Here is an 11,248-nt window from a genome sequence, read left to right as displayed (position 1 = left end):
GGATTAATCTATTCTGGGCCAGAGCAATGAACCTTTTCGAAGTGACTCATTTCGTACCAGAGAAGCGACACTGATAATTGAAATAATTACCAAAAGACCCATTTTAAAGGCTCAAAATGTCAAATGAGCCAAATTTTGAAAAAAAATGTCAAATGAACCTTTGATGATGTCATGATCATGTAAAATTACAACATTGCCTTTGCTTTCTTTTTTTTTTCTCCATTTTTTTTCCTTTTTTTCTTTTTCTTTTTCCTCTTCCTTTCTCCGGACTTCTTCTCCTACTTCTTTCCATGCATCTTCTTCTTCTCCAACTTCTTTTCCGTTGTATCTTCTTCTCTTCGGCAGAGTGAGTTCACACAAGTAGCTCTGAGAAGAGTGATTGTTGATGTCAGGCGCCTGGCAAGACTGTGTGAGGAAAGGAAGAGCGAAACCGGTGAAGAATGGAAGAGCGAGACCGGCGAGAAGGGAAAGAAAAATAGGTCTTTTTCGCATGCAAGAGTAGGAGCGAGAGCGAGAGCGGGATTGATTATGCATTTGTGCGAGTATATTTTTGTAATTTCATCTCAATTTGAAGTGATCGTTCAGACATTTTTCTAAAAATTGGGATATTTCTTATTTTTTTAACTAATTTTCGAGTCATCCATATGTCGGACCAGGGAAAATTTCCCTACAAATTATCTCTACAACATGAGTTTAGAGAGCTAGTTATGAAAACTAATCAGATGATTAATGGGGATATGTGGATGTGACAAAACGATAAGAAAGAGAATTATGGCGGGATGTTAGTCCTCATCGGCGCCTGATAGTTTCCTTCTTCAACCGAAGGAATCTTAGCAGAGCCAAAGACAACAACAATGGCGGGCTGTTTAGCCACTGCCACTCCTACACCCACTTCCACTTCTCCATCCAACTCTCGCCCTCTTCTTCATTTCAGTTTCACCAGACAAATTCTTACACCACACATTTCCTCCGCCGCCCCAATCCTCCGGCGACGACACCCCTTTCACTTAGGTTTCACAAGGTACGGTGAGAATGCCCGGTTTCGTTTCGATTATGTTGCAATTCCAGTGGCGAATTGCACCAGAAGTGGCGCAGATACGGAATTGGATTTGACAGAGTCCATCGATTGCGTCGGGACTGCCCAGGATGTGGAGTGTGTGATTTCCTCGACTGGTGAAGATCCTCCATCTTCAGTTGAATCAGGGGTTTCTTCCGAGTTTGATGGTGATGGTTCTGTGGCAGTCTTGGAGAAAGCCTGGGAGTTCGCGGTGTTGGTTTCGCCGTTTTTCTTTTGGGGTACGGCTATGGTGGCCATGAAGGAGGTGCTTCCAAGGTCTGGTCCTTTTTTCGTTTCCGCCTTTCGCCTTATACCTGCCGGTTTCCTCTTGATTGCTTTTGCTGCTTTCCGTGGCCGCCCCTTTCCTTCTGGTTTTTCTGCTTGGATTTCCATCATTCTCTTTGCTCTAGTCGACGCTACATTCTTTCAGGGATTTCTTGCTCAAGGCTTGCAGAGGACATCCGCAGGGTTGGGCAGTGTATGTTTCATTTTTTTGCATCTTTTGCTTCGTTACTTAGATGTCTTCTTACTTCGTTGCAGATTTTTATGAAACTGCTAATTGGTGTATGTATGTGCCTTTTCTTTTAAAAGAAAATCAAGAACACAACTGGAGACAAGAAAATTATTTGGTTTAGCTTCTTGTTTATTTCCTTTGCTTACTTGATTGGAGAATGCTTGACGATTGTATTCCTTTTGATCTTTGAAGAAGATACAAAGATTTACATGGACATACAACGTAGAATTCATATATAATTAACCCGTGTATCCTAAAGTGGATGGTTCATACTATTAGAAACGTATCGAGTAATTTCCTTAAGCTGAGTTCAATTATTGACGAGGCCACCACATGTTATTTCTTTGATGCCCATGAAGTTTCACTAAAATCAATGTAATATTTATTTTATTATTATTCTTTTTGGAGTACACACTAAAATCAATGCTAAACACATATTTGAAAGTACTTTAGTAATAGTCAATATTTCCTTTCCATCCCACATATCGCTAAAACCCGTTATTTAGTAAAGTAGGTTGCTATGGTTGAAGAATAGAAATGAAAATTCAGCTCTTTTCCACTGTATTTTGATTGAAAGGAAGAAGAAATTTTGAGTTGTGAATTGATATAGGATGAAGGTTGAAGTTGAATATTGAGATGGAAATGGCATACGGAAGGAAATAATCTGTTTTTTTTTAAAAAAATTATACTCTAGAGATTAAGGGAGTAGGTTCTTACCAGTTACCTGAGGGTGTGGACTGGCAACCAATTTTGGGGGAGAAGAGAGAGACACCATTTGAAGAAGCTGAGGAAAGATTTGGGTAGATTGACAACACTAGGGCTGCATGGATTGACAAAAAATTCCTTGGGAATTTTAGAACATTCTCAAGATAGACTTCAAGTATGCTCCAAGTTGTTTGTAATTGTATTTTACAAGTCTGATCTCCCATTGGAAGGGTGACAAAGTTGATAAATGTGGACAAGCTTGTTGGGATAGCCTTCCATCGATATTTATAGGTGCCAATGCCAAATAGCATCCCACCCCTATTTCTCTACTTGGAGTTCTCAAGGGAAAAAAAAAAAAAAAAAACAGTTGCCACTTTTCTCTCTACATCTCTATACTTATTCAAATATCATGTGGAAATTATATCTATATCATTTACATTTTCTGTACCGACATCTTGATTACAGGTAATAATCGATTCTCAACCATTAACCGTGGCAGTGCTTGCAGCTTTCTTATTTGGTGAGTCCATCGGTTTAGTTGGAGCCGCTGGACTAGTACTTGGTGTTTTAGGACTTTTACTTCTTGAGGTATTCCTTTTTCCCCTTTCGGTATAGTTGGGGACCCTTGTGTTATTGTTACTGCCTTACAGTTGCGTATATAACTGAATGGAGATGTGCACAAATAATGAGACTAACAAAGTGTGACTGTTAACAAACTTGACTTATGTAATTTGTAGTGGGTTTGGGGGGGCTTTTGGGGTGATGAGACCCAATTGTTTTTGGAAATGAAAACCTTAATTTTATAATATCTGCTCTCATAATGCAGAGAGGTTCTAAATATAAAATTTATACTGAATTTCAAGAACTGCTGCATACACTTCTGCATATTTAGAACTGAGATCTGATTAAATCTTTTAGTATTTCAATCTCACGATTCATATTTTTTGTAAACCCTGATTTAACCATCTTATGAATGCCAGCTAGGCTTCCTGGCCTCTTTTAAACAAAGCATTTTTGCTTTCTCATCCACAATAGAATAATTGTCTATCGTATGCAGTGTGTCTGAATGTCTTTATATTCTTTTGAACAGTATGTTAGTATGATCGTTCAAGAATTATAAAATGACTAATCTATCTGCATTTTATCAAAGGATAGCTTCTGTTGATATGGCGGTGGGTTTGACAGGTTCCTTCACTTACTTTTGATGCAAATAGCTTTTCACTGTGGGGAAGTGGAGAGTGGTGGATGTTTCTAGCTGCACAGAGCATGGCAGTAGGTACTGTCATGGTCCGCTGGGTTTCCAAGTATTCTGATCCCATTATGGCAACTGGATGGGTAGGATCAACTTTTGAAGCGTTCTCTTATGAAATTACATCACTGTTCTTTCTTATGCCTTTTGTTATACAAATTATTTTAGTGAACTCTTTTTTTCATCCTTATTAAAACTGTATTTGACGACATGATTGAAGAAAAATAGTTGTCGATCTACCTTCAGTACATGTTCATAGTTTCATGAGAAATTTCCTGCTTCCTTCTCCCAATTAACCCATCATGCATGTTCTGATTTTGATAGATCAGAAGAGAGTTCAGTTATGAGTTTAATACGTGGTAGCGCTACTTTGTACCTTTCCTAATTTCTAATTCTAAGGAAGAGTTGTCACTTGTCAGTATAGCATGCAGGCAATTAAAGACTGGAACCATCAAACTTCAATGGAATTCCTTATTGGAAGTCATGAAACTTGAAGGATGCCTTATATAAGGCCGTAGTCTACTGAATTGAAGGAAATAAAGCAAGGAACTAAATAAACGTGATTTTTTTTATGTTGCAGCACATGGTGATTGGTGGTCTCCCGCTTTTGATGATCTGTATTCTTAATCATGATCCTGCAGTCAGTGGGAGTCTTAAAGATTTTACAACAAATGATATACTAGCACTTCTTTATGCATCCATTTTTGGAAGTGCTGTTAGCTATGGTTCATTCTTCTATAGTGCAACAAAAGGTTTCACACTTTTCCTTCCTAGCATTCTAGCTTGTAAGGCACGTTTTGCTTTGACGTTCAAATTTTTTTATCTTGTTGCTCCTTTATTATTATTTCTATTGTTACACGTGACTTCACACTTTGGTTGATAGCTACAGTAGATGTTCGATTCCATGTAAAACGTAGTAAAAGACCATGTAAAGGTACAACCACGGAAAATAAAATAAAAAACAAAGTAATAAACTTTTTAGCTAAGATACTTACATGCACACAATAATAAACTTTATGAAATATGATCTTTTTGAAATTGAGTATAAGTTGTTGATGCAATTACATTAATTTAATTTTTTAGAGTTTTGAATTTCATTAGTATGATCAAAGACATAAAGATAACATCACTTTATAGGTCTCACTGTGCCGGATTAATAGGCATTTTGAAATCCAGTTAGCTTCAAAGTTCACTGGTTTTCTGATATGCTGTGTGATCAAATGTTTATTGCCCCTTGATACTTTATAGACATCCATGGTTTGTTACTTAATATCGATCTTTTTATTATTTTTTTTCTTTCTTGTGCTAATTCTCCATTGTGGATGATTTTCTACTAATAGGTAGTTTGACAAAGCTTAGCTCTCTCACCTTTCTCACTCCAATGTTTGCTTCAGCTTTTGGGTAAGGTTCTTCTACACGCTATTTTTCAACAGGGGACAAATAGAATGAGTGATATATCTACTTTGCAGACGCTTCAATGTTTCCTCTGTTCGTTTATGTCAGGTTTCTATATTTGGGAGAGACCTTTTCACCTATTCAACTGGTTGGAGCCGTTGTTACTGTGGTTGCTATATACGTGGTCAACTATGGCAATACTTTGGAATGAGAGCACAATATCTGTTCACGCTTTCAACATTCAAAACAAAGGTTACCGTTTGTTTTCGGACATGGCCCAGTTTTACATAATACTAAACTGATATTGTACATATCCAGCTGATCAATCTTGTGCGTAGCCAACACACTTGAGCGATGATGTATGATAATGGACATCTTATGGGGGAAGAAAAAAACCAATTGGAAGCTGCCTGTCAGGATGTCCCACAAGACAACTCGTCTTGTTAGTTTTGATTTGAACTCGGGCAAAGATCATTTGTATTTGTAGCATTTGTAATTATAGTACATTAAATGTATTCAAATTATGTAATTATGACATTTGTAATATAATTTTATAGGTATATCTTTTTCTTGCTGCATAACCTTGACATAATAAGTTCATCATTTATGGTTATATTAACAAGACCCTACAGCCTAATGAAGGAGAGTCACCATTTTGCTGTAACAATTTGCACACTAATAATGAGTGGAAGAATAATGAGTAAAGATAATATAGGAACAGGAGAAATGGTTGCAAGTTTGCAACTGAATACAAATGCAGAAGTAAAACTCTGCTTTTCACAGCATGAAAAGAAGAATGGAAAAAGGCAAAAAAAAAAAAAAAAAAAACAGGCAAATGGGAAAGGAGAGAGAGATCTATACAATTCGAATCAGGTGGAACCAGTGGCTGCAACAGGAATTGTATGAAGAACTTTACCGGCATTGCCAAGTCTACCACGGCCAATGCCAGTTCTTTGCGAATCGGAGTCTCTCCGTCTTTCAGCAGTTCGCCGTCTGTTATCGTCTCTGTCAAGCCCTGGTTTTGATTGCAAACTGCTACCAGAGCCATCTTTTGTGTTCTGTCTTGATGTCCAGGAGTCAGTTGAATCAGCAGAGTTGGGTTCCCATGAGGCAGTTGAAATGCCCCTATGATGCTGTTGAACACTGCTCACAAAACTGTTGCTACCGGAGGATTCCTGATCATCTGTATCTCCCCCTCCAGCAGCAACCACAGGGCCACCCCGTCTCACTGTTACGTATTTATGAAAGCTTGGTTCCAGAATATCGTCGTCCATGGCAACTTCTGATTCAACAAAAGGGTCTCTGATTTCGGCGGTGCCCTTCAGATTGCCACTGTAAGGAACACTATACTCATTTCTGCTGGATTGGTGTGTTGGTGGGTTGCTTCTATCCTCAGAGAAAGCACAGGAGAAATTTGAACTTGTAGTGGAATTGAGATCAGCAACTGCTTCAACAATGGAACATGCCTTGGTTACACAAGCTGGAAGAGAAACAGGGTTGGTATTGGTATTGGTATTCTTTTGATGGAAATTCTGAATGTCTTGAAGCAACATTTTGGTGTAAGATGGTGTTTGACTCTGATTCAATAATGTTTCTGGATTAATATCCAGTTCTCTGGAATGCCTTGCTGATCTGCTCCTTGCCAATCCGTGGGGTTTCTGGTGCTCTACAACAACTACCTCTGTGTTTGATAATGGTGTTGTGGAGGTGATAATATTCACAACGCCTCTGGTAGCAGTGGCAGTGCTGCTAGATTTGCTGCCATTCACTTGGGAAACTATTACTTTGTGACAACTTTTGGAATCAGTTTTTGGCTTCTGTGACAAAAGATTAGAAGGTATCAATCGATATTAAAAGATTTGCTGTTTTGTAGAGATATAGACACTGAACTAATAAAAGAAAAGGGTGTGTAGGTTCCAAATGTACCTGGTTTACCCCATTAATGGAGTCTTTAGCGATTACTTCTTCAGTTTCCTTTTTGCTTCTGTTTTGAATCCTGTTGTGTGGTTGTGAATTAGTATCAATCTCACCCAATGGGTTTCTTCTGTAAGGAGATTGTTCTGCTTTTCTTGATGAGCTGCGGCTGAGAGATGGCTGCTGCTGCTGATTTTCTTCCGAAGCTTTAACATTTCCATTGCTTCTTGCAGGAGACTGTGAACGAGGTGATGAAGCAACCCTTGAACCCGCCATGGCCGTCGCCTCGCCAACGTTTCTTTTAACCGAGATCCTCTTAACAGCGGTCACAGTCGCCAATTCATTGCCACCACAACCACCATTGACATTGTTGTTCTTGTCCATTTCAATGTGAGAGACCGTTGCCGGGACCGAAACCATTTTCGCAGGCCGATTGAGAACACCACTGTTATTGGCATTGCCATTGACATTGGAAGTATAATTCGAACCATTCGATGCAGAGGGCTCCGCCGACCGTCGACCAGGCGACCTACTGACACGTCTCTCTCGGCTGCTGGATCGTTGGTTCTGATCTCTCTCCCTACTTGGGGTCCTCCTCCTTCCTTGAGAGGAAGAGCGTCTCGGAGATTGACGGTGACGCTGCCTTTGGTGGTGGCATTTCTCCACCGGAGTTCCATCGTCATCAACCTCAACAGAATTTAGATTCCTCCCATCTTCATCTTCATCACCAAAATTTCCAGAATTAACACCATCTCTGTCACCATGATCAAAATCATAGCTTCTCTTTGAACCTGAGTACTTTCTTCCATTACCCTTAGCAGACGAACTCCGACTCAATCTTCCACACTGAATCAAAATGGCATCAACTTCCTCTTTAGTACAGCTCGAAGTTCTCACCAAACCCACCTTCAAATTTTCACCCACAGCTCCAGACTCCAAAATTTCACAAGAAGAAGAAGACACAGTAGGAGTAGCAGCAGAGAAGACAAGTCCATTCACCTCTTGAGGTGGAGGAAGAAGAGAAGCTCCATTTTTGTCTCTCCCATCATGGCTCTTCCTGTGCTTAATCACAAAAACCTCCTTCTTCACAGGGTACTCACTCCTTTCCTCTTTCCCTTCACCATTTCCTTCCCCTGTTTCGTTGCATGTCTTGAGTTTCACATCGATGGTAGGAGGCTGAGACATTGGGATGATGGGTTTGCAGCCATTGCAGGAGGTGGGATCTGGAGCTGGAGGAACAGTGGTAGAAGACACTGAAGGTAAAGTCTTCTTCTTTTTGCTCAAACAAGCACCCATTAGAGTTTTTTGAGCAGACCCAACACTGGAAATTCTCTAAAGAAGTGAGGAAGAGAGAGAGAGAAGAGATTGGTGGGTTTGAGATTTGAAAGTGAGATTAGTGAAGAAGAGAGAGATAAAAGAGAAAAAAAGGGGGCTAACGGGTGGCGCACTGTTCAAGAAGCATTTTCAAAATGCTTCAACTTTTTTATTTTATTTTATTTTATTTAAATTTAGAGAGAGAGAGAGAATTCGAAATTTGAGTTTTGTTGTAGAGAGGGAAACAAAGAAAGAAAGAACGAGGGCAAAAAATTCTGACAATAAGAGCCGTTAGATAAACAACAACCAACCCCAACTTTCTCTCTCAATCTCAACTCTATAAATATATATTTTGGCTCTTGCTTGTTTCAAAAAAAAAAATCTTTAATTAATTAATTTACTTATTTATTTATTTATACATAGTCTTTCTCTCTCTATTTTTTAAATTTATTTTCCACCCTCTCTCCTTTTATTCATTGTCCATTGAAATGTTTAAGATTCTTTTTGTTAAGTAGCATGGGCATTAATATGAATATCGCTAAATCATTAAAATATTACTCATTTTAGTTAGTGGTTCTAATTTGTAAAATCGTCGAAGTATTGTTAAACTGATATAAAAAGAAAATATTTTTAGTGTAAACCCAAGATCCTATTTTATATATATGTATGTTTAAGTAACGTATTGATATATGGTTAATTTTATTTTATGAATGTTGTCTATAAAAGGGGGTTAGAAGTTGCGAAGGAAATCATACCAAGTGTCGGAAGAGAGTATGAAGCGTGGAGATGGACTTGTCATGTCATGCTTTCAAAGTTATAAAGGGAAAAATGTATGAAACTTGCATTGTGGAATATGAAGAACTTAGTGAAGGCTAGGGCATGCAGAAGGCGAGCAGCCAAACTTGTTTGAGAGAGCGAAGGAGGGGTGTTGAAGCAAGGGTTAGGCGGGCCGCAAAGTGCAACCTATGTGTTCGCTTGAGGGGCATTGAAGAGTGTGGTAGAGGCCTTGGGAGATGTTGGTATGTGACAAGTGTCAATGCAAGTGCGCTGTGAGGGTCGGAGACAAGGGCTGGAGACGCGTCGGCCGAAAGAGGGGACTATACGATGCAAACCAGCCTATGTGATGGTATTTCAACCTATGCGTTGGTATGAGATGGAGGAGTTCAGTTTAACTACCAAGCTTAGTGGACCAGATGTCATGTTTAAATGCTTTAAGTACACTTAGTGACTGAGTTGTTACCGTATTAAGTCATCAGCTCAAGCTTGCCTTAATGTAAAAGGGAAGTCAAGTAGGAGAGCTTGGTTTGACATTCTCACTCGTGCTGAGGAAAGTTGTTGCCAATTTGAAGATTTATCAATATTGAGGACGATCTAGGGTTGCCAAGAGAATTTCTCATGAATTTGAGCTGAAAGTTTGAAGATTTATCTAAATGTTCCAAGCTTTTGGATTTCTTAGGCAGGCGAAGAAGATTGATAAATTTTGGGCTTTACTCGGAATCAGAGGCTCAAATTTTAAGGTAACAAAGTTAAAATGTTTATGAACAAGAAGGAAATTCTATAAAATAACATATGGAATTTAAGTTATTAAGGTCAGAAGTTGAATATGGAAATTTGATGTGTAAATAAGCAGGCAACTACATCTGAGGGATAAGCACGCAGTTGACAAGTGAGGTTATGCGCGATTGAGCGCAAGCGTTGGCTAAGGAGTGGGCGCGCAAGGTGAGCGGAAGGTTGGGAGGGAAGGAGGGCATCGACCGGGCGTGCTAAGGAGAGTGTTAGCAAGTGCTTAACGCATCAGCATCGTGGGCGTGTCTTAGAGCCTAAGTAAGTGTTGTGAGCGCATTGCCACTTATGAGCTGAGCGCAAGATAAATTATCTTTATATCATGTTACGCTGAAGTATGTTATGTGATGTAATATGCTATGTAATAGAGTATGTTTTGCGATTGTATACGTGGAAATCATGGAGGTTGTCTATGGGTAATGTTAAACATAAGAATGTAAGTTAAGCTCAAGAGGGAGCTCATAGTTTTTACCAAAAGTATTTACTGATGTTACAGGGCAAACAAAAATAGGAAAAGTCTATCATCCTTTGAGGAAGTAGCCCAAGACAGTGAATGACAAAGTTTATGAATGTTTTCTCTTATGTGTTTTCAATGCATGATTTACTATTAAGCTAGTTTTCAAGATGTTTCCTTAATGATGTACGACACATGAGCTTCTAGCTTTGCAATGAGTTTTCTAAGTAAACCATGAATTTTCTTAAGCATTTCTTCAACACATGCCTAGTATGAAGGCATTTCTTCAACACATGCCTAGTATGAAGGTCAATGAGTAGACGCATAATTTAACTTTTTCTTGAAACTCTAAAGTTTATGAAGCATGTGTTAAAACTTGTTGGAGTGCTTGATGTTCAAAGATTGAGTTTTCTTTTCCAAAGAAGAGTTATGATTTTATATTGAGGAAACTTGATATTGAAGGTATGAAGGTATCTAGGTCCCCTAATATCTAAGGTATGACGGTACTCAGGATATTACCACGTGCACGTAGGTACAATTCTATTGATGCTGATTGCATTGAGATTATTCTACATCAGCTAAGGATTGACGTTGAGGGATCGAGCAAAAAGGTTCTCTCTCAACTAAGGTTTAGTGAAGAGAATTTATAATGAATGTTTATGCTTGAGTTCTAGGGTTTAACTATCTTACATGTTTTCTTATACGTGAGTATAATTATTTTTAACCCTGATGTTAACGAAAATTGATCCCAGAGGATAGCTATTCTACGAGTCTGCCACTCAGTATTCAAGGGTTGAAGTGAAGTTAACTTAGGTTGTTAACAGTTGTCCTTCATGTACATATTAGGGACCTAGACTAGTTTTGAGACGGGAACACAGTCCGTAGTTGATCATGTTATGGTTTATGTGTATGAGTTTGACATCTGTTTTATCTGTTTTGGTTAGTTTGTTTGAGAAATTAAATGCAACTGTTTATCAGGTATTTAAGTTTATAATGTGAAGGTAGAGGGATGAGGTTTGACAATTGGGTGTCATAATAAAGTTGGCATCGGGTATCTTCACATCTTCTCCTAGGATAGAAAGG

The 11,248-nt window shown here is 38.7% G+C and overlaps 2 protein-coding genes and 1 long non-coding RNA gene across 4 annotated transcripts; 2 read left to right on the top strand and 1 right to left on the bottom strand.

Moving 5' to 3' along the window:
- The first annotated feature begins 732 nt into the window (after positions 1-732).
- Positions 733-5,480, top strand: LOC120073364 (WAT1-related protein At3g02690, chloroplastic). Of its 2 annotated transcripts, none has more exons than XR_005480746.1 (6): positions 733-1,535; positions 2,742-2,864; positions 3,462-3,611; positions 4,106-4,315; positions 4,866-4,926; positions 5,029-5,116. XR_005480746.1 is itself a non-coding variant. In XM_039026170.1 (6 exons), the coding sequence occupies exons 1-6, from the start codon at positions 855-857 to the stop codon at positions 5,129-5,131; spliced, it is 1,290 nt and encodes a 429-aa protein (XP_038882098.1). In that variant the 5' UTR covers positions 735-854; the 3' UTR covers positions 5,132-5,480. The 2 variants fall into 2 exon arrangements, 1 of the variants encoding a protein (XP_038882098.1); XM_039026170.1 differs by having other exon boundaries at positions 735-1,535; positions 4,106-4,277; positions 5,029-5,480.
- Positions 5,481-5,613: 133 nt separating this feature from the next.
- Positions 5,614-8,382, bottom strand: LOC120073363 (uncharacterized protein At1g65710-like). Its single transcript, XM_039026169.1, has 2 exons — positions 6,847-8,382; positions 5,614-6,737 (listed from the first exon to the last, which is right to left on the bottom strand). Exons 1-2 carry the CDS (start codon positions 8,128-8,130, stop codon positions 5,790-5,792), a joined length of 2,232 nt encoding a protein of 743 aa, XP_038882097.1. The 5' UTR covers positions 8,131-8,382; the 3' UTR covers positions 5,614-5,789.
- On the top strand, positions 7,977-10,263 carry LOC120073365. The gene is made up of 3 exons (XR_005480747.1): positions 7,977-8,093; positions 8,875-9,665; positions 9,779-10,263. It is a non-coding gene; the product is annotated as an uncharacterized LOC120073365 (long non-coding RNA).
- Positions 10,264-11,248: the final 985 nt, after the last annotated feature.

The sequence above is a fragment of the Benincasa hispida genome, chromosome 3 (genome assembly GCF_009727055.1).
Source record: "Benincasa hispida cultivar B227 chromosome 3, ASM972705v1, whole genome shotgun sequence".
Lineage (NCBI taxonomy): Eukaryota > Viridiplantae > Streptophyta > Magnoliopsida > Cucurbitales > Cucurbitaceae > Benincasa > Benincasa hispida.
This window is presented reverse-complemented; position numbering and strand designations above follow the sequence as displayed.

Bases quoted from the DNA above. Each gene is read 5' to 3' on its own strand.
- LOC120073364 (XM_039026170.1), top strand. From the start codon at position 855: ATGGCGGGCTGTTTAGCCACTGCCACTCCTACACCCACTTCCACTTCT. The intron at 1,536-2,741 runs GTATGTTTCATT...TCTTGATTACAG, and splicing joins CATCCGCAGGGTTGGGCAGT to GTAATAATCGATTCTCAACC. The intron at 4,927-5,028 runs GTAAGGTTCTTC...CGTTTATGTCAG, and splicing joins ATGTTTGCTTCAGCTTTTGG to GTTTCTATATTTGGGAGAGA.
- LOC120073363 (XM_039026169.1), bottom strand. From the start codon at position 8,130: ATGGGTGCTTGTTTGAGCAAAAAGAAGAAGACTTTACCTTCAGTGTCT. The intron at 6,738-6,846 runs GTACATTTGGAA...CTTTTGTCACAG, and splicing joins CCATTAATGGGGTAAACCAG to AAGCCAAAAACTGATTCCAA.